Consider the following 23,720-nt stretch of genomic DNA (forward strand, 5'->3'; position numbering starts at 1 on the left):
TCGTGTATTACTTACAGGAGTTGTTGACAACTGACGGGAGATGACAAAAACATAAAATATGTTATACATGGTTCAATTTCACGCTTTATATTTTCAATATTTTAGCAATATCATATATTTGAAATTTGAAGAACTATGATCATGAAATAGGAACAAAACACATAGGTCGGATTGTAAACTGAATCCAACTGGATCAACCCCGGTTTGTTTCCGCATTGGGACGTCCCTAGATGTTTTACAGTGACAGGCTTAGCGGTGGTTATTATACATATAGAGCGTGTCAACGATTACTTGTTGGCGGAGTATCGTTGGTGTAGCAGTCGAGTGGGTATCCGGCCCCACTACTGAACGCTTTATGGTCTCATTTATAGCAGCTGGCCCATGGTTTGGTGTACACATCTGCCGCAAATAATGGGCGATAGTTATACCTGTTTACCACGTGATAAAATTCAGCACGTAGTCATTGTGTTTAAATTGAAGACCAAGTTAGTTAAGTACCTGCACAGCCAACCAGTGCAGTATTCTAGATAAATTGTACAGCCAATATGAACGCAATCGTCGACGCTATTGCTACAAGTCTCTTGGTTTTGTCATTGGTAAATACAGCGCAAACTGATGTATTTACGGCTATTAGCCATCTCGAGGACAGCGTGAGAGTGGAAGTGGAACTAGTTTCTGCTCTCAGAGATTACATTTCTGCTGAAGAGCGAAGATTGGATAAGCTAAGACGGTGAGTGAAACCCTGTTGAATACAGTATATATATTTGCAGTATCCGCCTATAGTTAATTTGAAAAACTCGAACTCACACAATATTATAAATTAAAGTTATGCCACACTGACATAAAGTCTATCAACGGTATTCCCTATGTAATGTATATGTAAGACCACACCATGTGTCAACTTTCAAATCATATGTTACATGCAAACTGGCATTCAGTTGTTAGGCAACGAGTGACATATACCTTGTTCAAATCGATCAACACTGATTCTAATTATTAACTAACATAAGTACACCCTTAAAACAACCGATTACGTGCTTGAATTACGCCTTTGTAAACTGCGTCAAATTCTGTTTTTAAAGTTCTGTAGTTACTGGGTGTTTGATAAAACTTGTTTCAAAATTGTGGACTAATAACACAGGACATCCTACTGTCGACGTTTTGTCGCGTATGAAACGAAGACAGCAGCTGTTTAGATTGAATATGTCGAAGGATGGTTTCCATATTGGTGATAGATAATCAGTGTACGTTCTCGCATCTTTATTTGATTTGCATGATTCCCAGCATATAGTGTATATGAGATAAATCATCAAGAATGCAAGAAACAGACCCCACAGCTCGTTAAATACGCCACTGTATACGATAAATTGTGTATAGTGTAGGTTGAACTTAGTCCGTGTACTCTAGCCTTGTCTTAGCTTTAACAGACAGTATGGAATGATGTATGGCCCAAACTGGGGTCTAATTATCAGTTCAGTCGCTAACCCAAATCACTGTTGTCTAGAAAGAGTGTTTTTACAACATACCTTCAATACATGAGCATTATTACGTATTGATAGCCTATAAATATGAACACAAGGATATGGATTTAAGGAGCCAGTGTATAATACATGTAAAACTATTCACAGGTTTGCCGATGAATCAGAGGAACTGACCAATAAAGCACTAGAAAACGTTGACGATTTCCTGGCCAACCCAGTCAATGCATTTATGCTGGTGAAACGATTATATATTGAATGGAACGAAGTAATAAACAGCACTAAATCACTGATTAATTACGGAGGTAGGTAGTACAATAAATAAGATGTCAGACACACTACGCTGAACATCAATGGCAACTTTGCATTCAGTTTATTTCAACAATTGCTTGCGTTTCTAATTACCCGTGGCTGTTGTATGTGTTTAATTTTTCACAATTGCACAATAGTCGGGTTTTTATTTATGGAATAATGTCACTCACAGCACGATTCAACTACATTTGTTCGCAGTACATTGCGCCTTCAATTGGCCACACTTGGCCACGGCCCATATAAAAGGCAGTATTGAACAATATATTGTTGAAGGCACTGTCCACCAGTAGCTGTAAACGTCACACTGGTAATGCTAAGAAATTAACGAGAATGCAAAGATACCGCAGTTAAAGGTTGGGTGATTATTTCAATTGCATAGTGCCAGAGGTCAAATTATATTGTTGTTTAACATTCATACAGTACTGATACACGGCGGAAGCGCTCAAGCGAGGAATGGAACCGAGGCTTGGTTCAATGCCGATTGCGTTCATTTTCAGCTTGGTGTTCAAGGTCTACAAGAACGTCGCGCTGACATTGCTCAATATTTCCGTTAACTAAAGTAATATTTAGAAACGTAGTTTCTTGCGAATTCTGAATTGTTTTCATCACAGTAACGACATTTGTTACAAAACATTGAATAATGTGGATCATATTTGATTGGCGGTGCACCGAGCTCAATAGAATACGATAGAAGTTCCCACATATAAGACTTTATTGAACTGATAAATAATAAATAAACACATTTGAAAAATAAACATCAGATACCAATGGACATAGTGATTTTGTTTTTATATGATTGTTTAGACTTGGCAATAAACGTATCGAAACATAGAGCGAACATTCCGACAGAATCCGATTTACAAGGGGCCGCTCAGGCTTTACTTCGATTGCAAGATGTCTACAAACTGCGCCCCAGTGATATAATTAGTGGGAACATACATGGATTCCAAACAAGGCCACTGACCTGGCAGGACTGTTTTGATCTTGGTAAAGCTGCGTACAGAAAGAGGGATCATTACCACGTAGATATTTGGATGAACGAAGCTCTCAAGAAGTGGAAAGTCAATGAGGAAAGAAGCGAACATCGAAGTGATTTAAGTATTGTACAAGTGTTGGATTATCTTGCGTTTTCACATTATCGGGTATGTCCTCGCCATATTGTGATATTGTTTATATACACCAGTATTTGTAATGCGCGTGTTTTACATGGGTTACATCATGTGTTACGTCATCATATCACTGACGCGTCACTCTATATACGCGTCATTCGATATAAAATTATATCCACATTCATCTGTCCATCAATTGAATGGTGGAGGTAAATGTTGATTTTTGTAGACATTATTGTATTTATAATCAGTATAGTACCAGAATAACTTCTTATTTTGATAATATAATAATGCATAAACAGAACAACGCCCGCGCCTCATTCTCGAAAAAATATGTCCCGCTTGAGAGCTGAATATATTACTAATTAGACCAGCTATCATTGGTTTTCTGTTTCACTGTTACAACTGAATTGTACAGAAACACAAAATTTCCAACATCATTTGCCGAAAAGTCAAACCATGTATTATAAGAGAGTTAATTCGATTCTTTAAGATAGCGGTGTTGTTTGATTGGTCTTCTATGAACACGTTGCAACTGAAATAACAGTTGAGCACTTAATCATCGAGATTCTAGCGCTCTTGAGATTACTGCTCATATGTCCACATTTTCTCTGTCTGTATACACGTCATGTGGTTTAATGCCGATATTATGTTATTTTTAACTCAATCCGACGATAATACACATGCTGCACCAGTTCAGATAAAATAAATGTGCCGATTATCTGAGTGTATTTCAACAACCTTATCGCGAACGTGTTTGGCGTGCGTTCGTTAAAGAATTATGGAGAGGGCAGATGGTCTACAAACAACATTTGTACGTGTTGCCTGTAAATAATATAAACTAGGAGATCCGATTTAGATAATTAGAATTAGTTCCGCTACTTGAATGTTCAAACGTTTTCTCTCATTTATAAACACCATAGGCGATCAGTTATAGTATTTTTAAAACAATGTACGTACTCTTAATTGAACTAGCGACAGGGAAAACAACTTGAAGAGTTGATGATCGGTTGTGATTCAGATATTCTCTAAAAGTTACTAAGCATGCTACTATAACAACCTATATATGCATTTGAAAGTTTAGATATAGTTGAATACCGTAGTGTATATGCGGTGCTAATGTGGGCGATGCCGTGGAGTATCTGCTGTTCAACTAATCCGACCGTGTTTAACACTATCGCTCACGCGATGGATCTGAGAATTGCACAAGACATTGGAAACGCTGTGGGCTGTGGCTGTTTTCGTTCTTAGCTACGGCCAAATAACTACAGACATACTATTGGTCGCGAAGACCTATGTTACATTAAATTTATATAAATTATAACCCACATTTATATATTAGATAGTAAAACCGAATACTGTATTTGAATACGACGGACAATATACACTCCTTAGTCTCATGGCCAATTATAACACAACACCGTATTGATCAATATAAAAACACAATCAACTCATATTTTGCAGGAAGGAAACGTCAAAAAAGCTTTAAATATATCAAGAGAGTTGTTGAAATACGGTGAGTGTCACTTTAATATGTATTTGATTTGAATACTAGTATTACAACAGTCAACCAAGAAAATTTGAATATAGAAGAAACGTTTATGTAACTATGGCAATATACTAGTATACGTTTTCTAAAAAAAGTGGTTATGGGGGATCACATATAGACTTTGTAAATAATTGATAAAAATACAGACACAAATAGAATTCACTGTTTGCTACGTCACTGACATGATGTGCACTCCTATATTAGGTCAATGATGTGTTCACAGCTGTTTCACCGGGTAACGGAGATGTGTCAAGCGTCGTTTTCTTTCACTGCTCCCGCTGTTTTCAAAACAAATGCAAACAATAATAATACCGGTACGCAATTCCTCACCTTACAGTCCAACTACGAATATTACAGCGCCCTGTGTGAACAAGCCGCGTTGAAGTACAAACAGTAAGACGTTTCACTGTGATCGTCGCGTAGCGTGTTCAATTTTCGCGTAAATAAGTAATATTAGGTTTCACGAATATACCGCAAAGTATACACTCACATACACAGGATCACATCGACCTCCGTTTCGTATCCGTCGATGTCTTTGTTCAGACTTTGTGATATTCTCTTTCCTGTCTGTAGTAATAATGTTATAGGCCGAAATGGCACCCAGAAACGTTTTGCGCTGTGCCGAACGCTCACATTCAGTCAAGTGCTCAAATGTGACGTCAGTAATGTTGTTTCCGGTGCTAAATGTCTCAATGAATTCTACCGCGCATTTGTAAACGTGGTACGGACACATCTAACGCGACGAATTTGCAGGAAATATCGAAGCTTTCAGGGAATATATAAGTACGTGTTTGGTGACAGACACTGGCTGATTTAATTAAAGACCAAATCATTGTGACGTTTTCCTCGGGTGCAATCATTTTTAATGTGTTTTACACTTGCAGCTAATTATTAATATATGTTGAGTATTCATGTGATAATATACATTGTCCTTTGTTCTACTACTTGATGTCGTCCTACCCGCGCTCTCGTAAATCTAATAGTAATTGATTAACTACACTATCAAATGTAACTACTGAGGAGTGTTTGGTATTTTACAACCTCATAAACTTCAGAACAATAATGCGCTAAAGATATTATACGGTTATAAAAATAAGCTGCGACCGAACGAGTCGTCTCGCCTTCAATTCATGGAGGATATTTATTTAGCGTGCGTTTACCGAGATCAACAGGCCATACCAGAGTATATACATTTGGTTTTAATAAGTGTTTAATAGAAAACTTGGGTGTCGGCTTTTTGTTTAAGAACCGCTGGATACTAACGAGCCCAAGATGAACGTTAATCAAAATATCAAGGACGTAGATTAGATTCACCACCTCAGACATTCTTGTAACGAATTACCCTTTAAATTATATATTCAGGCTAATTATACCTCATTGTTATCTGATTTCCAGAACCAGGACACGCAAGAATTACCCGCAATGTCAAAAACTTTCAAGAAGAAATCGAAGAAAAAGAAGAATCCAGTCGATTGATTTTGAAAGACAAACCTAGCGTGAGACCCAATTCTACTTATTTGGATGATAGGGATGCATATGAAGCACTGTGTAGAGGGGAGCGTAGAAAGGTGTGTGAAACAATAGCAATAAACTACTAGTTACTTTTACTACGTATTATAGCTAGGATACAATGTATAGTATTCAACATTGTAGTAGAGAATACTCAGGAATTATGTGGCGCATTAAATCTGGAACTATGTTTGGCGTATTTATAAAAACCTGTGACCCAATAACTTCCATTTACGCTTGTATCTGAAACCAAAACAATGCGCTTTCTGCTTCAGTTTTGAACAAGATCTTTTGTCTAAGCGTGATCCATGGTCAGTCAACCGACAAATTCGGCCGGATTTGTTAGCAGTTAACTTAATGTTGCTCAAACGGATCATCAATTTGGAATATCGTTCCTGATCAGTAGTAAAAAAACACTCTTTATTAAGTTTCAAACCGTATTCAAGATAGCTGTCCCATATACTGTAGTAAATATGGGTAAATCTGACGCAATTATTTTATTATCACGTGTATGTACGCTGACTGTGTTTAGAATATACGAAATGTAGACATGGTATACACATATCAGGTTTATTCAACGCGTGTAGTAACTTTTATTTGTTCCTCACCAAATCTGAAAATGAATGTAACTCGTGAGATATCCTCTATATCAAAGCAGTATGCCAATTCAAGCTTATGAATATACCTAGATTAATTTGAAACCAATATCAGACATTCGTCTACAATAATCAGGCTTCCGGAATTCATCATCAATTTTCTGTGTATTAAGTTTCAATTCCAATCAGTGTTTTTTTTCAGATATTAGTGAAACAAGATTTTATACACTTATACACACAGATTCATGAAACAAACATTCATATATCAGATACGGGAGTATTACCTCAAATGTGTTTAAGCGGAGGCAAAACAATAATAACTTATGAACACTGCCCTGGAATTAACAGAGTAAACTGTACACACAATGTGTGCTTTGCTGAAACTATGTTAATTGTATAGATAAGTGACCAGGTTAAGGGGCGGTGGTCGTCGCGCTGCGCATGTGCGACATTTGTGTTTATTCCTCAGCTCCTGAGAGCGAGGTTATTTGTAGTTATGTTGGCGATCGCCGCTGTGTCTGCGGAAATACTATGGGAGATTGCATGATGGGAGTGAAAAGTCTTTTGATCAATAAAATAATTTTAGAAAAGTGAAAACTAGAGTGACTGTGAAATAAAGGTTCACTTGGTTTTATATATTAAATGTCATGGAATCTGGATGAAATAATGAAAGGACATTGAACTGGTATGAAAGGAAGCAAACTGTAGCCAGAATGCAAGGTCAAATTCCGGGGGTCAAAATACGTCACAATGCATCCATCATTGCGGCTGCAAAGTGTCAACAACTATGGTAAAAGACTTGATTTGCTGTTTGCGTGATTGGCCGGGAAAAAAATCATGCAAATTCAGTGCTTCAGTAACAGTATTTGCTGATTTTTTGTGCAATGAAAATAAATACAAGAAATGCTGCCAAAAGACATTTCCTTCTAGTAACCTAAACAACCTTGGTACGTCTATCTTGAGAAATTGAGAAAACAGTCGTTCTTGTGAAGCAATGGACATACGTATCCAGGGTATCAAGGGTATTTTTGACTATTTAAAGTGGGAAACTGCTGCTTTATGAAAGTGCAGTGTTCAATGTCATTGGCCTTGGTAATGACCCCGCACATTAGTGATTGGCCTAGGTTAATTGAAGACGTTTTTAAAGGGGTGACTCACTAAAGTATTCACCGTGACTCCGGACTTTTCATTCGGGTTTAACACTTACATGTTACAGTTAGGAAGGTTTAATGTCTTGTTTGTATTTGCACAATGTGAAAGAGAAGTTTATTGTCAAAATATATACGGGTGCTTGTATACGTATTGAAACTATACAAAATTTGACCTATGCACAGCTGTTTCATGTGTTAAAAGAACATGTTAAATCTTGGTTTCATTCCCAACTGTCACCAAACTGTACGCTTTGACGACTCGTGTGCAATTTTAAGAGTAATACAGTGGCCCCTCGCTAAGTCGCGGGTGTTGGGATCCAAGCAAAAACCGCGACTTATCGAGGGCCGCGACTTACCGAGGGACGTCGTGAAAGAGGGAGGTCGTGCATTGAAAAACATATAAAAAGCACATATAAACCCTCGGTTTAGTTAATTGATGTATCATCACATGTGTCAGGCAGTATTCGAATAAAATCATGATTATGTTTGCTGTAAACATTGCGTTGATTATTTTGTTTGTGTCTGATATTATGTGGGCCGCTTGCTGTTGCTTGCGACTTCGACGGTAACAGCTTCCAACATAAACCAGTTTCATCGCAATTATAAACATGTTCGTCAAAATAACCACCTTCATAGATAATTTCTCTCAGTTTTTCGGGAAAAGTTCCGACAGCGTCAATGTTCCCAGATCGAGCTTCGCCTTGGATTGAGACTGCGTGTGTCGATAGCGTGTCTTCTTTGCCATCGCAAGAACCACCCTGAACTGGCCTCAAATTCAAAGTCGTCATATCTGAGTTGTATGCTTTGCATTGGGTGATGGGACCAGATAGTGGAGTTCCGGGAGACCGTTCTTAAAGAAACGTAAACAGCTTTATCGGTGTCATCATTGTCGGACACTTTCGCTTGTTTTTCTGTTCAGTCCCGCCTCTTGGTCAACTTTGAAAACAAATTTACTTTTCATTTTTTACCCACCCACGAATAGTGGGCTCAACCACGTGCAACCCTTAACTTGGTTTGACACGGTCGATCGCCGTGAGTTTATGGCGTACGAACAGGCTGTATAGCTTTCGCTTTGACATGCTGCTCAATTGAGAAATAGAGATCAGAATTCTATGAATTCAACTCATTGTAGCGAGTTTTTGTAGAGGTATACCAAAATGGGACCGGCCAAGAAGTACGTACGGTCACTACTCGACACCCCTGTTGACACCTTGAGTAAGGCCGCCGTCACCCATTGCATCTCAGCAATTGACGGACAGTGGGTGTTAAGTTGTCTCTTTAACGGTTAGTTAAAAACACTATGCCACGAAACATTAGTCTTTGTACTTCAAAATTGCTGTCAAAACACAATAGAAATTTTGGGAGCCATCCAAGTACCCGCGACTTAGCCGAATCGCGACTTACCGAGGCGCGACTTAGCGAGGGGCCACTGTATTTCACTTATACTCTAAGTGAATCTCAGCACTGTGCCTTTTATAAATGTTATTGGAATCTCGCTGGCGCTGTGGTCGCGTCTACTCTGGGCTAGTCTATATTGCTTTAGGTGATATAGAATGTTTTTTATGTGGCCTGGCACATATCTGGATTCCCTCGAATGATCCGAGGAGTGACAATGTAAAACTAGTACGAGTAATTTACAATTTATATGGGGTAGCCATCTTGAATACAGCTTGAAACTAAATAAAGAGACAAGTTGAGAAACAGTTTCCTACATATAAGGAGAAAATAAATGTTCATGCCACTAATAATACCGTTAATAATATTCGACCTCATTCGTCGTTTATGCGTGGACAATCCCTTGTATAAGAATACCTCATTACACGAAAAAATAGAACACTTTTCCTAGTATACATTGTATTTGAAAGCGAAATCCAACTGTAAGACCGTCGCTGATTAGCTCCTAAAGTACGACGACCGCCTTTACTGTTATATGAATATCCCAGACCCGGGGTCCGACTTGTCGAAGTACCTGGAACCCATGTCTGTGAAAGGGGTTTTCAAAATGACCCTAAACACATTTTAAAAGGTCAAAATTTCGTACCTTTTTCACTGTTAGAAAGCTAAAAGATCACGCACCTTGAACTCGCGCCTGATCTCGAGATATTTGAGCTTTCTAACCCTTCAGTGTAAACATGAAGGTAAAAATATTTTTACCTTCATGATGTAAGCAACGGGTTGGTCATATGCCGTGATTGCCCGTGGTCAAGGGTCGTTAACCAGGGGCCCGGACGTTTTCCTCGTTGTTGCGATCATTGAATTCCTTAAAGCAATGGAAAAAAAACGATAATCTCTTTTAAAAAATAACCACGTTGGCAGTACCGGAAAATACACCCTTTTTGTCTATTTTGACTGAAATGGTAACCCTAAACGCGTATCGCGCGTTAACGTGTTTTTCTTTGGAAAAAAAAACACCCTTTTAACGCGTTTTCTTTCACAGACATGCATTGCAAGCAGTTAGCCAATTCGCTTGCGAGTTCGCAAATTGGCTGTCCCAATATTTCTGAGACTTGTAATAATTTTCTAGAAACTGTACAGCAAATCACAGATTTTCATTATTTTTTGTTCATAGTTTTTTCAAAATTTCAGTTTGTATTGTTCATAATTATTTACAGTAATAAAACAGTAATAAAACCATTTCCAGTTATTATGATTGTGTACATGACAGCCTTCCCCCACCGTGACACACAATAAGGGTGATATGTACGGTTATGCGCGAGTATGTTTCATGGGTTAATAGGCCACTCATTTGCTTCAATTCCAACTACATCTCTGGAAATATCACTTGCTGTTTATCGTTCATATTTTGATATCCCACAATGTCTTGATTGCGTGTCTGGTAATTCAAACTAACTACTATTGCGCAAAATTTGCCCAACCTTGCTTCTACCAGTCATTTAACTCCACGTTGTCCTTAGCAGCCTGAGTGAAGGGTAATGCAGATACATTGTAAATTACACAGAGGTAACATTACAATACATTTCCCTGTACATTCCCTTGTATTACATAACAGTCTTTGTGCTGAGGCAGTTATGGTTCTACAACCATCACCAGTTCTCTTGTAAACATTGATTTCAATGAAAATCACAAGTATGATGTTTGACCTGAGCGCAACTTGCACTAATTACCGCCGGTGACTCCTTCGATATCTTCCAATCATCTAAAGCATACTTAATTTAAGCTTTCTAACGTCACAGTTTGTACTTGTTGATCTGCGCCATCATTGTTTATATCTCTCGCATGCGTGGCACGACGACTACCGGCCTTTAATTCCACTAGAAATATTTCTCATATCTTGACTACATAATATTCCCTAGACCGTTACTAATGAAGTAGAATCCTATACCATTTTTACTTTTCACAGCCTCTGGATTCTTCCAAAGTAAAATGCCAGTATGTCACCAATGGCAACTACAGACTCTTACTGCAACCAGCTAAGCAGGAAATTATGCACCATAACCCCAGAGTAGTGTTATATCATGACGTCATCAGCGATGAAGAAATAAATGAGGTTATCAAACTTGCAAAACCAAAGGTTGGTTCAGATATTACATGCGGCATGTTTCATGTTGAATTATAAAAGCCGTCCCAGTGCCGTATTCTATCCAGATCCCACGTGACAATTAACACTCAGCTGCCGTACAAGCGATAATGTTTACAAAATGCACCGATATCTACTATACGGACAGCCACAGTCAGCTGGCAAGATTGTGTGTACGTCTGAGCCACAGTCAGCTAGCTAGCGAGGCCGTATTTAATCAGCAAAAGATATGGATATAAAAATGCGTTTTAGCCGGTTCCCGTATTTCTAAAAACAAATAAAGACGAAACGGTGCATTGAGGGATTATCGGATTATTTTGAAGTATTACACGGTGAATATTTTTTTATGGCGCCGAGGATTCAAGATGGCTGCTGCTTCATGTGTTAGTATGAATCAGTAAATTGGTGACGTTTATTATCGCTTGTGTGGCAACTGACTATTCGTGCGACCACAATACTGCGCCGTGTTCCACATAAAGATGTGTCCATGCGACCACAGTCTCATAGGAGAGGTTGTAAAGCTGCATGAATATATTGAACCGTGATTTATGACTTGAAAACGATGCTGTACTGTAACATTCTCTAATGCGCATGTACGCTAATACATATGTTTTCATCCATATTGTATCTTTACATGTAAATCTTTCGATGTAATCACATATTTATAACAGTATTTTTGAACAGATTTCGGTATAGACGCTCACAAAATACATATCAGTTTGTATCGTACATGCCAACACTTGGAGGAGGTAGTTGGAAATATTGGAAGTATTTACATGAAATGTAATGTTAAAGGATTTTTGAGGTGACGGAACTCTATATGGTCTCGGTCGTAATGAGTCAAAGGCACGCAATTGTCTTAGTTCGGCTATTACATAAATATTGTTATCTAAATATTTACTTAATATATACTCGGCTGTATAACAAGCACTGCAGCATATAAAACGTATTCAAACAATGGGAAAAGAAAGTCATAAAGAATTATTATAGTGTTAATTTATGTTGAACCACTAGATCAAAATCATTCTATTTTTTAGTAGAGTAAGCCTATCCTGACGGACACGTAAAGTGCTACAGTCGTCGCATCGCATCCCGTTCGATATGGGACTCATAGCGACGTATACAACGCGTGTAAAATACATTGTTTGTTTACATGAAATTCGAACACGTGACGACTACCGTCCTTTAACGCTTATCATGTCAGTCCCAATACATTTATACCAGATTTTACCATATAAGGGTTAAAGTAGAATTACACAATGGATATTCGATTTTCATGAAAGGAAGATCAAGAAACAATAGACAACGAACACACAATGATTGAGCCTAACATGTAGGGGTGCGTGGCGCCCTCACTGGCGCAACTCACGCAACCCACGATTATGTTAATGACGATTGATCCAATCAGTGATTATTAGAGTTTTAATTCATATTCAATCAGTTTGTACTTCTAACTCAACCTTTGTTTAATATTTAGCTTCGCCGATCTCTTGTGGTAACTAAAGGGAGTTCACCGAGCGGCACTGGCTCATCTGATGCAGAGTACCGAGTTAGTAGTGGGTAGGTGACACTGTAATGGCACACGTATGTTTGTAATTTCATTCACCTTCTTTCAGTCATATACTTATAATTAAAAATTTACGTGTGTTCGGTAAATACTACATACACATCTTATTGACTAATTTTGTGATATATTTATGAGTTTTCTTGTCCAAATTAGTTGTTTCAGTTCCCACTCCCCAAATATACAAGAGATTTCACAATGTAGTAAACGAAAAGTCTTTATCGTTATGCTAAGGATATGTATTATAATAATTTATTATATATTGTGTCCTTTCGTAGTAGAGGCCATTTAAACCCGCCTCGTCTGTGACTGATAATTCTACTATATCATTACTATTCAGTGGATGGCTAGAAGATTGGGATGGCACAGTTATTGCTAAATTGACAAGACGAATATCCGATATATCGGGATTAAGTACACTAACTGCCCCTGAGTATAGGCATGCTGAGGCATTGCAGGTCAGTATCCAAATATTGAAGTGTTTTAACATTAAATAGCCCACACAGCGACAGTGTCACATTATACTTGCATGGGAGCGTGATTATTATTACTTAAATTAACGACATTTCACCAGACACGTCTATATAAGATCTATATTTTTACAAGGCTTGTGCATTGCCTATATACGGACTTTCTTTGCAACAGAAACATTGCCTTATAAAATCATTCTTAGCACCGGGTACATTGTTTATATAATGTATATCTTAATGTATATATTAATGTATAATGTATATCTTACTAAGAATGTTACACATCCCACAATGCATTTCGTGGTTACATTTATTAAAGTTACACGACACATTTGTCATATGTGAATAATCGCTATCAACTGTATTACCATGGTGAGATAGTGGAGGGAGAACGTTACACAGGGATTATATATACCAGTATATAACAGAATATAGATATTTTTCTTTGGGGTTAGACATATAAACCACTTATCGCGTTTTCTTACAGGTAGTGAACTACGGGTTAGGAGGGCATTACGAACCACATTTTGACCACGCAACGGTAAATATTATTGGATATTGGATACATATAATTAATAAATTACCGGCATAAATTTAACGGTCATTTGGTACCGAATTTACGCTCGTGTGCGGCACCTAATCGCCTTCACATTATATGGCACGTCGGCCGCCGGATACCCCCCTAAGAATATGCTTCATAACCGAGCTTTTTACGTGCAAAGAACGTGTGACAGTTTGTACATTTATATTGATAATTGCCTCGACCAGTTATACTAGTATATGTATGTTTGTTGACAACTGCTCAACTAACACTATGTGAACTGAGGGTTATCTAAATGAACGCTGTCAAATACAATAACTGCATTCATTGCTAATTTAAGCCAGTTGTGCCGTATCGTTATGCAACCTGCAATTAATCAGATTTAACGCGACATGGCGCCATTCAAAGAGATGCCAACGAGATCAGAGCAAGTCGACCACAAGTCGAGTTTTATAGAGAAAGCCACAGAACCGCTTTAGTAAGCTGGGGAATGTTTTACTGGGCACAAATAATGCATGTCTATGCGCAGCCCGCCGTTTAGACAGCTGTTCATGTCTATTTGTTATTTTTCCACAGATTGAAAACTCAGATGTCCACCTTCCTGGTTCTAGGAATCGCATAGCCACGTGGATGTTTTATGTTAGTGCACTTATTAATATGTATATCGAGTTCAAGAATGTATAAATTCGCTGTGATTGCTTTTGAATTAGAATAACATGTCTTTCAAATATGTGTGTCCTTGTAAATTAAATGGTATTTTATGTGTGCTATTTGAGTAACGTGTGAACTTGACTTGCAATTCTTGATCGAAAAGCCATCTGTATTTTGCAAAAACTAAGCCGAAAAACAGCTTTCTGATTTCTTCTTGTATTAATGTTCATATTGGACAGCGCCACCATCGTCGTTGATTACATTATTGTAACGCATACGTATTGTATGTTATAGATGAGTGAAGTCAAAGCTGGGGGATACACAGTGTTTCCCGAAGTAGATGCATTTGTGCCGCCAGTAAAGGTATGTATGACCAATCGCATACTAGTATATAGTTTTTAATAGAAGATTAACATATATTCGCACTGGCATACTTTTAAATCGGGCGTTTCATATAGGCAGTTTTTAATTGACGATTTCTTCACATATACATAGTTTTTTTGTTGATTACTTCACAGTATTGCATTTCTCGGTTTTAATATGACGATTAGATCTGTTCATTCGTGTTTAGAACGCTGCGGTGTTTTGGTATAATCTGAAGGCATCCGGCGAATCAGACGATCTAACGCGACATGCTGGATGTCCCGTACTTATAGGCAGTAAATGGGGTAAGACCGTCTGTAAATGTAATAAGACTAAGCGTTATTTCGAATGAAGTTATATATATACGCGATTTTTGACAACGACAATGATTTCATTTCCTTCTGTACCATATATATAATGCACTTTTATTACCTTGCCCGTACCATCAAAGATGGAAGGGAAAGGTATATTAAGGGAAAAATTTTGTCCTGTGTTGTCGTTGTTGTCGTCGTCGTCGTCGCGTCGTCGTCGTTAATAATTGTTATTGTGTGCATAATAACTTTACTAATTCTATTCCAAACTTTATCAAACTTGGTCACCTTATTCATCAGTATAAAGTCTTCCCTGAGTTTGAACAACAGATGTCCTGTATGAAAATATCATGCAAAAATTGAGAAAATCTGATAAAATATTTTGATTGTTTCTACTTGACTGATCACTGGTGATACACATCAAAGGATACTGATCTCAGTGGAAATATGCATTGTTGTATGTGTTCAATGAAGCAAATGATTTATCTTGTAATAATATCCTTGGTAATGTATCTCAGAATCCCATACTGGGTTTCAAAACCAACTCATGGAGAGATTGCACAGTCTGATACACATTTGCAAACTTACCAATGAAATCTTTACAGAAAACAAGATGTCAGAAAATCAATATAAGCACTCCTATGAACTGGGTGCCTAACTTTGATCAAGATCTGAAGCTAAAAGAAAATCTGTTTAGTTCAAAGTTATCAAATCAAAAACAATACATAAATAATACATTAAAAGCAAAACATTTCATCCACATTTTAAAAAGAAAATTATTCTAAAATATATGTATTCTGTATTTGACAAACAGTTCATTCGACAAATGAAAACTCACAGGAATATGTTTCAGCTATTAGAACAGAATGATAGAGTTTTTATAATACTAGTTTAAAAACGCACTTCAAAGATTGCAGTGTTTGAAGATGTAGAATCTCAGGAGGCAACAGTACTGTTGACTTCTCCCTCCACTGGACACCAACTATTTAAGTTGATTTGCATACAAAGCAGAGCTTGCAACATGATAGCTATTCATAAAGGGTGTTTTTTTTGTACTTTTCATATAATACAGTAGTCACACAATTTGTCATATTTGTCATATTTGTCATATTTGTCTCAGTGAATCATTAATTTTTGGCAGACACCTGTACAAAATACTTGGACTAAAGCCTGCTAAATGTTTCTGTTATCTTGCATGTTTTATGAATCTATTCACATCAAAATGCAGCACTTTTTTTTTTTGCAATGAGACATTTGTTTTTATTCTAAAATATCTGAATTACTTTGAATAAAGCTGGAAATTATGTTCCTTAAAATAATTAAACAAATAAGGCACCAATGTTTTTGTAAGATATTTACATCTTTTAAGGACATTCGGTAGACTGATTCCCCACTGTTGGTTCAACCCCAAAACTTGTTTGTATTCAAAATTAATTATGACAATGCATATTTATATTGAAACAAACTATGATAAAGGGAATTATATTAGATAACAAAGGGCAAGGTCACCAGAGTTCAACTATGTTTTTCTTTCTTTCACAGTTGCTAACAAATGGATTCATGAGAAAGGGAACGAGTTGCGGCGGCCGTGCGACCTGTATCCGGACTAACCGTGATCATACACATAGCATGTGTGCAATATATTTGTTATACCTCTGTTCTTGTCTTGTATCGTAAAATGCTGCTTGAAGAGTTACAATGTATTTCGCGATTTGACTCGCCGATGTTTCCTAAACTCAAAGAATTATCCTAAATATGCAGGTTGTGTTGGCAATGCTATCACAAAGAGAATCCTATGGTGACCTAAGGCCACCTTATCCACCCCAAAGAATGGCTGTTTAATTTATTATACGACATATCATTGTATGTAACTTATTTATATAAATTGTGCAATATATATGTGATTGAATTTAATTCTATTGTTGTTCTTTTTTATATACGGTTAAAGTACACGTCATCGCCCTTATCGATAACGTCAGAGATATTTTCTTTTTACAATATATTCCTACTAAATAATAGTACAGGTAATTAGTTGTTTAAATACCAACAGAAATAAGTGGCCATTATTTTATACAATTCTGTGCATCGTCGGATCAGCAACGGATGATTATAGTAGAGTAAAGAGAGTTGGTCAGGGGAAATTCGGCAAAGTATCGTTAGTGAACGTAGAAAGCACTGACAAGCAGGTCGCCATTAAAGAGATACAGAAGGTATGTCTCCTGTTGGTTATAGAGTAATAATTTATAACGCTATACTGTGCGTAAGGCGAGCAGCATGCAAGTCTGGTAAATGTATCGGTTTATTAGCTCCACTGTCGACTTTGTCGAGCGGAGCTTATCATATGAGTCACGTGATTGTCCGTCGTCGTCCGTCGTCCGTGTCAAAGTTTTACTTTTTCGACTTCTTCTTGAAAACTACAAGCCTGAATGCTTTGATATTACATGTATAGGTACTACATGTGGACCTCTCGCAGATTTGTTCATTTTGTAATGATATTATTAATTCTCTAATTTTGGTGAATATTTTTGTAATTTTTGGTAAAAGGGATATTTTCGACTTCTTGTTAAAAACCGCAAGTGCAATTGCTTTGATATTACATATATAGGTACTACATGTGGACCACTCTCAGATTTGTTCATTTTTTAATGATATCTTTAATTCTCTAATTTTGGTGAATATTTTTGTCATTTTTGGTAAAAAGTGATATTTTCGACTTCTTGTTAAAAACCGCAAGTCCAATTGCTTTGATATTACATATATATGTACTACATGTGGACCTTTCTCAGAATTGTTCATTTTTAATGATATCTTCAATTCTCTAATTTTGGTGAATATTTTTGTCATTTTTGGTAAAAAGTGATATTTACGACTTCTTGTTAAAAACTACAAGTCCAATTGCTTTGATATTACATATATAGGTACTGCATTTGGACCAATCCCAGATTTGTTCATTTCATGATGATATCTTCAATTCTCTAAATTTGATGAATATTTTTGTCATTTTTGGTAAAAAGTGATATTTTCGACTTCTTGTTAAAAACTACAAGTCCAATTGCTTTGATATTACATATATAGGTACTACATGTGGACCTCTTTCAGATTTGTTAATTTCGTGATGATATCTTCAATTATCTAATGTTGATGATAGTTTTTGTCATTTTTGGTGAAAAGTGATATTTTCGACTTCTTGTTAAAAACTACAAGTCCAATTGCTTTGATATTACATATATAGGTACTACATGTGGACCTCTTTCAGATTTGTTAATTTCGTGATGATATCTTTAATTCTCTAAATTTGATGAATATTTTTGTCATTTTTGGTAAAAAGTGATATTTTCGACTTCTTGTTAAAAACTACAAGTCCAATTGCTTTGATATTACATATATAGGTACTACATGTGGACCTCTCTCAGATTTGTTAATTTCGTGATGATATCTTCAATTCTCTAAATTTGATGAATATTTTTGTCATTTTTGGTAAAAAGTGATATTTTCGACTTCTTGTTAAAAACTACAAGTCCAATTGCTTTGATATTACATATATAGGTACTACATGTGGACATCTTTCAGATTTGTTAATTTCGTGATGATATCTTCAATTATCTAATGTTGATGATAGTTTTTGTCATTTTTGGTGAAAAGTGATATTTTTGAATTCTTGTTGAAAACAGCAAGTCCCATTGTTTTAATACTATACATATTGTTCATTTTCTAATGATATCTTCTGTTCTTTAATTGAAATGTGCATTGCTAACAGCGTTGCTATCTCAGCTGACTGGTTTTAATTAGCATATCGTTGTCCCGTCTTTATATATACTTTATGTATACTAGGCAGTGCTCGCCTTTAAACTAATACGATTTTGAAGCAATGTGCTCGTCACAATGAAATGACTTAATAATTTACCTCGTGTGGGATATCTTTGAAAATGTGATCTATTTATTAGATTGAATGACTACATGACATTTAGAACTTATTATTTAAATGGTTTGCAATCACTTCTATCATTTAGTGCCTAAGATTGAAATTTGCACATTTCTGCAACAGATGACGGAATTTGAAATCGAGACTAAACACACCCGTGAACGCCAGTATAACCGTTGAAAGCAGCAAAAATACACTATTTAAAAATATGTACCCCTTCTGTATAATCAATCTGATTAAAATGAGATCCTGGTATGCTTAATTTTGTTTATTATTTTTTTTAATATAATTTCTATAATATAATATAATATAATTTTAATTATTTTGTTGACGTTACAATTATTTTGCTGCAATAATTGTTTTGTTTGTGAAAGCCACCAGTGCAGCACATTTATTGTAAAAACAAATATTAAAATAAATAATTATAATTAAAATTAATAATGAAAATATATTATATTAAAATTAAATTAAACAATTAAGCCAAACAGGATCTTTTTTAATCAGATTGCGGTATAACGGACTGTTCTTTTTGTCAATGACCTTCGCCACCTATTTCCAACTTCAACAGAGTGTCGGGACCGAAACTCGGAACGTGCAGCGAATCAATTTGCTGCCTGAAGGTTTCATACTACTAATTAGAACTCCATAGACAACAATGTTAGCGTTTAGGTAAATTTCTCCACGAAAAAGTGTTACAAAGATAAAAAAAAAAATATTGTTTAATTTGTTGAAACCACATGTATGAAATATAATAATATTCCCATAAACGCAGTCAGCTTGGAAGTGTCTAATTGAGGGTTGCCCTGATCTACAGGTCACCAGTACTTGTCAATAAACAAGTAACCTGTAGAATACTGTGTGGGTAATTTTTTTTATATTGATTTTTGTTGAATTTGCAGCAAATAGTTACCAAACAATGAGAAATCTATAGGATTGAATATACCCCACAGCTGGCTTCACATGCATTGTTCATAGTTCATATGGTGCTTACACCAGGATTTAATTACAGCACCTAGGCGGTATGTGGTTACAGCTTAATGTTCCGAGTAATCGCAAGAAATTGACATGACAATAAAAATTCATTAAAGACTGGCACTCCCATGCAATTAACAGCGAGTGAAATTCCTGGGATTGAAACATATATTTTGAAGTCACTGATGTAGGCAACGAATAACTGCAAGTTGACATAAAGACGAGGTAGTTTATTTAATCAGTGGTCAACTAGAGGCTGAAATTATAATTAATTTGTTTATTTCAATTTCTCCTGACGTCAAATAGAATACACTGGTGAAACACGGTAGTAACTGTGGGTGAAAGGATGTTTTGGGGTGTAGTTTACATTGTATATGGAGTGGTAGGGTCGGGTGTAATGTGTTCATTCCCAACTATTATGAAGTCACGTAGAATTTCACTTAATTTATTTTTGCTGACATGTTTTCAAGCATTACATGTGAATCCAATTTTCACTGCGCTGTGTCTCAATAGAGTATGAGGGAAATGGCATGTTCACTGGAATTTATTTCAGGGGAAAAATGTTTTCAGTGATAATGAAGTATTATGACAGTAACCATCCCCGTGGCTTTTATTGCGTATGGAAGTTATTTTCACGAGTGATGCGGTGTATCCTGCTGCCGTACTTTCACGAGCGAAACCACGGGGAGGGTGTGGGGTTCTGTTATTATACATATGTCCCATATTTGATTATTTCATATTAAAAAAAGAACGTGCCACAGACCGGGATAGAAATTTAGATCGGGGAACCCAATTGCCCATTAATATGCTCCAAGACAGTGCTGCGACCTAGCAACGCTTGACAGTGTAGAACGCGAGTCGCTGTACGTGTGAAAATAAAATAATCAGACGTCTAATTTGAGTCATTGTCCGAATAAATAACTCGTGGATGTTTAAGCGCGGTGGTCGTAGCGCAGCGCGTGTTCGAATATCATGTAAATAAACAATGTATTTTACACGCGTTGTATGAGTCCCATATCGAACAGGTCGCGACACGACGGCTGTCGCCCTTTAGTTGGGACCACGACAGAACCAGAACTTAAACTTGGCGACTACGATACACGGTTGATGTTGAAGTTAAAAGTTCCTCCACAGATCTATGCATTGGCAAACATGCCGTGCAACTGCGGTACTCCACTGACGGAATGACTTTCGTTGAAATCGGTCGTCGCTGACTCGTGAGCTGCACACTACAACCTCGTTTGTGATGTTGCTTGCTGGTCGTGGATAGACTGAGTCTTGGTTACCGGTTAAATTTTGCTAATTTGGCGTTGGTAATCTTTATTTGGAACTGAGTAACGCCGCAACGTCGCCAGCAGAAACATCATGGTATATCGATGTTGATGGTTGCGGCTCCATATTAATCGGAGATTTTATTGCGGGTCCAGGCAGCGGGTGGATCTTCCGAGAGCCCTTCAAGATTTATAAAACTCAGTTTCCAGGTGGTCAACAAACATTAAGTTCTCCCAATCCTAATATTCTATGTGATGTACATCTAACATGCCAAAAATGCTGGTGAACGATTTGAACCTGACAAAAATACTTGAAATAGATACCAGGAAGGGGAGGGGGGTAAAAGAAAAGTTATATAACATTTTATTATTCAATAATTTATTAAAATACATAAGTTTGTCCAACTCCCTGTGATACAACACCTCAGACATAGCTCATTGTATTTGGCTTGAGTGTGGGCAAAAAGTTACTATTTGAATTTTTGATATCTTTTTTCATTAATGAGAAAGTTGACCCCGAAGTTAGAGTAACTGTTCAGCAGGAATGGCTTTTTAACTCTTCTGTGATTTTTTTTGGCTTGGCTGATTTTGTTCATACTTGACAGGCAGGTCGTACCATCACTCATTGGAAAAACAATCCTGACCCACCGCTACCATGGCAACAGCCAAAATCTGTTTTTTGAATACTTTCGCCAAATTTATTGCCTCCTACCAGTCTTGTAATAGCAGTGCCCAAATGATCATGCCTTTTATTTTGGCTACGTTGCGCACTGGTAAGAGATCACCGGCGCCGACATTGTTACCACTGTCAACGTAATCCCAACGCAGCTTTGAACTTTGAATAAAATGTAAATGCTGCCTCCAATCTAGAAAATACTATCGCAAAACGGTTGGAAATAATACATTTAACGGCTGAATACGTCCTAACAATAAAATAAAGTGACTTCTAATGACTGCCATGTTATTTTGCGAACCTCGTATAAAGTGCCCGGTTTTAGTTATAAACAGACGTTAGCTTCACGTTCATGTCCTTCCATGATAACAGCCGAAAACATATTGCTTGTTTTTTACCGGTTTTCATTGGCAACCGAAGTATTTTTATTTTGTAAACAAATTTTCGTCTGCTATTTTTATTCAGTTCAAATCGTTCAGCAACATTTTTAGCATATTAGGTGTACATCACATGGAATACTACGATTGAGAGGACTTGATGTATGTTGACTGATTTTTATCATAGTACGAAGTACCAGGAAGTTACTCAGTTCCAAATAAAGATTACCAACGTCAAATGAGCAACATTTGACTGGTAATCAAGATTCATGTAATCCATGGCTAACAAGCAACATCACAAGCGAAGTTGTAGCATGCAGTACTAGTAAGTCATCCCGTCAGTGGAGTACCGCAGTAACACGGCATGTTTGCCATCAGCATTGTATTCAAACGAATCACGTGGTGTGCCGTTCTCGTTCAAACCCGGGATTCGATCAGTAAAAAAAAACATTGCAAATCATGCAAGTTCAACATTTTCAAACCAATATACTAAAACACAAATGCTCAGAGATGCAAATGAAGGATAGATATTATTTTTCACTATACACATCTCTGTTGATACTATCCCTCACATATTCTACTCCCAATTACTCCTGCGTAAAATGGACTAGCCTCTTTTCATGTAGACATTCAGAGTAAAATCATGTGACAGGCTGTTAAAATTGGCTGTTGCATACTCTTTCGCCGGTCTGGAAAATGTGTTTAATTAGCTCACATTCAAGCAACAATGCAGATTTCCCAGTGGGAGTGAGACTATTCGACTCTGCCACTAAAAAATAGGGGTGTTTTCAGCAAAAAACGAATAACCCTGGAATACACACAATATACTGAATTTCGGAACAAATCGTGCATTACTTACAGCAGCAAAATACCACAGAAATATCAGACGAAACATGAAAACACTATATATTGTATTTCAGCCTGAACCCTCTATATTGCAATTCAAGGAATTAACCCCATATGTGCATCCATTTCCCACCTTGGTATCACCCACCCCTGAAAACAAACTCTTAATACCACGCTGAAACGTTTGGTAACAAAGCTACACACGTAAGTTCAAATAGATACAAGAGAACTGGTGGTGGTTGTAGAACCATAAGTGCCTCAGCTCAAAGATTGTTATGTAATACAAGGAATGTGTAGGGAAATGTATTGTAGTGTTACCTCTGTGTAATTTACAATATATCTGCATTAACCTTCACTGTGAAGGACAATATGGGAGTTGACTTAAATGACTGGTAAAAACAAGGCTAGTCAAATTCTGCGAAATAGTAGTTAGAATTTCCAGATACGCTATCGACACATTGTGAGATATCAAAATATGGATGATAAACAGCAAGTGATATTTCCAGAGATGTAGTTG

The 23,720-nt window shown here is 36.8% G+C and overlaps 1 protein-coding gene across 2 annotated transcripts; it reads left to right on the forward strand.

The window, feature by feature from the left end:
* Positions 1-244: 244 nt before the first annotated feature.
* On the forward strand, positions 245-17,056 carry LOC100378458 (prolyl 4-hydroxylase subunit alpha-1). Of its 2 annotated transcripts, none has more exons than XM_085498435.1 (13): positions 245-730; positions 1,629-1,783; positions 2,595-2,932; positions 4,364-4,415; positions 5,844-6,016; positions 11,066-11,236; positions 12,720-12,802; positions 13,147-13,264; positions 13,764-13,817; positions 14,394-14,456; positions 14,763-14,831; positions 15,040-15,136; positions 16,685-17,056. In XM_085498435.1, the coding sequence occupies exons 1-13, from the start codon at positions 546-548 to the stop codon at positions 16,750-16,752; spliced, it is 1,626 nt and encodes a 541-aa protein (XP_085354561.1). In that variant the 5' UTR covers positions 245-545; the 3' UTR covers positions 16,753-17,056. The 2 variants fall into 2 exon arrangements, with proteins under 2 accessions (XP_085354561.1, XP_085354562.1); XM_085498436.1 differs by having other exon boundaries at positions 5,844-5,944.
* The last annotated feature ends 6,664 nt before the right edge of the window (positions 17,057-23,720 follow it).

The sequence above is a fragment of the Saccoglossus kowalevskii genome, chromosome 4 (genome assembly GCF_978046115.1).
Source record: "Saccoglossus kowalevskii chromosome 4, keSacKowa6.1, whole genome shotgun sequence".
Lineage (NCBI taxonomy): Eukaryota > Metazoa > Hemichordata > Enteropneusta > Harrimaniidae > Saccoglossus > Saccoglossus kowalevskii.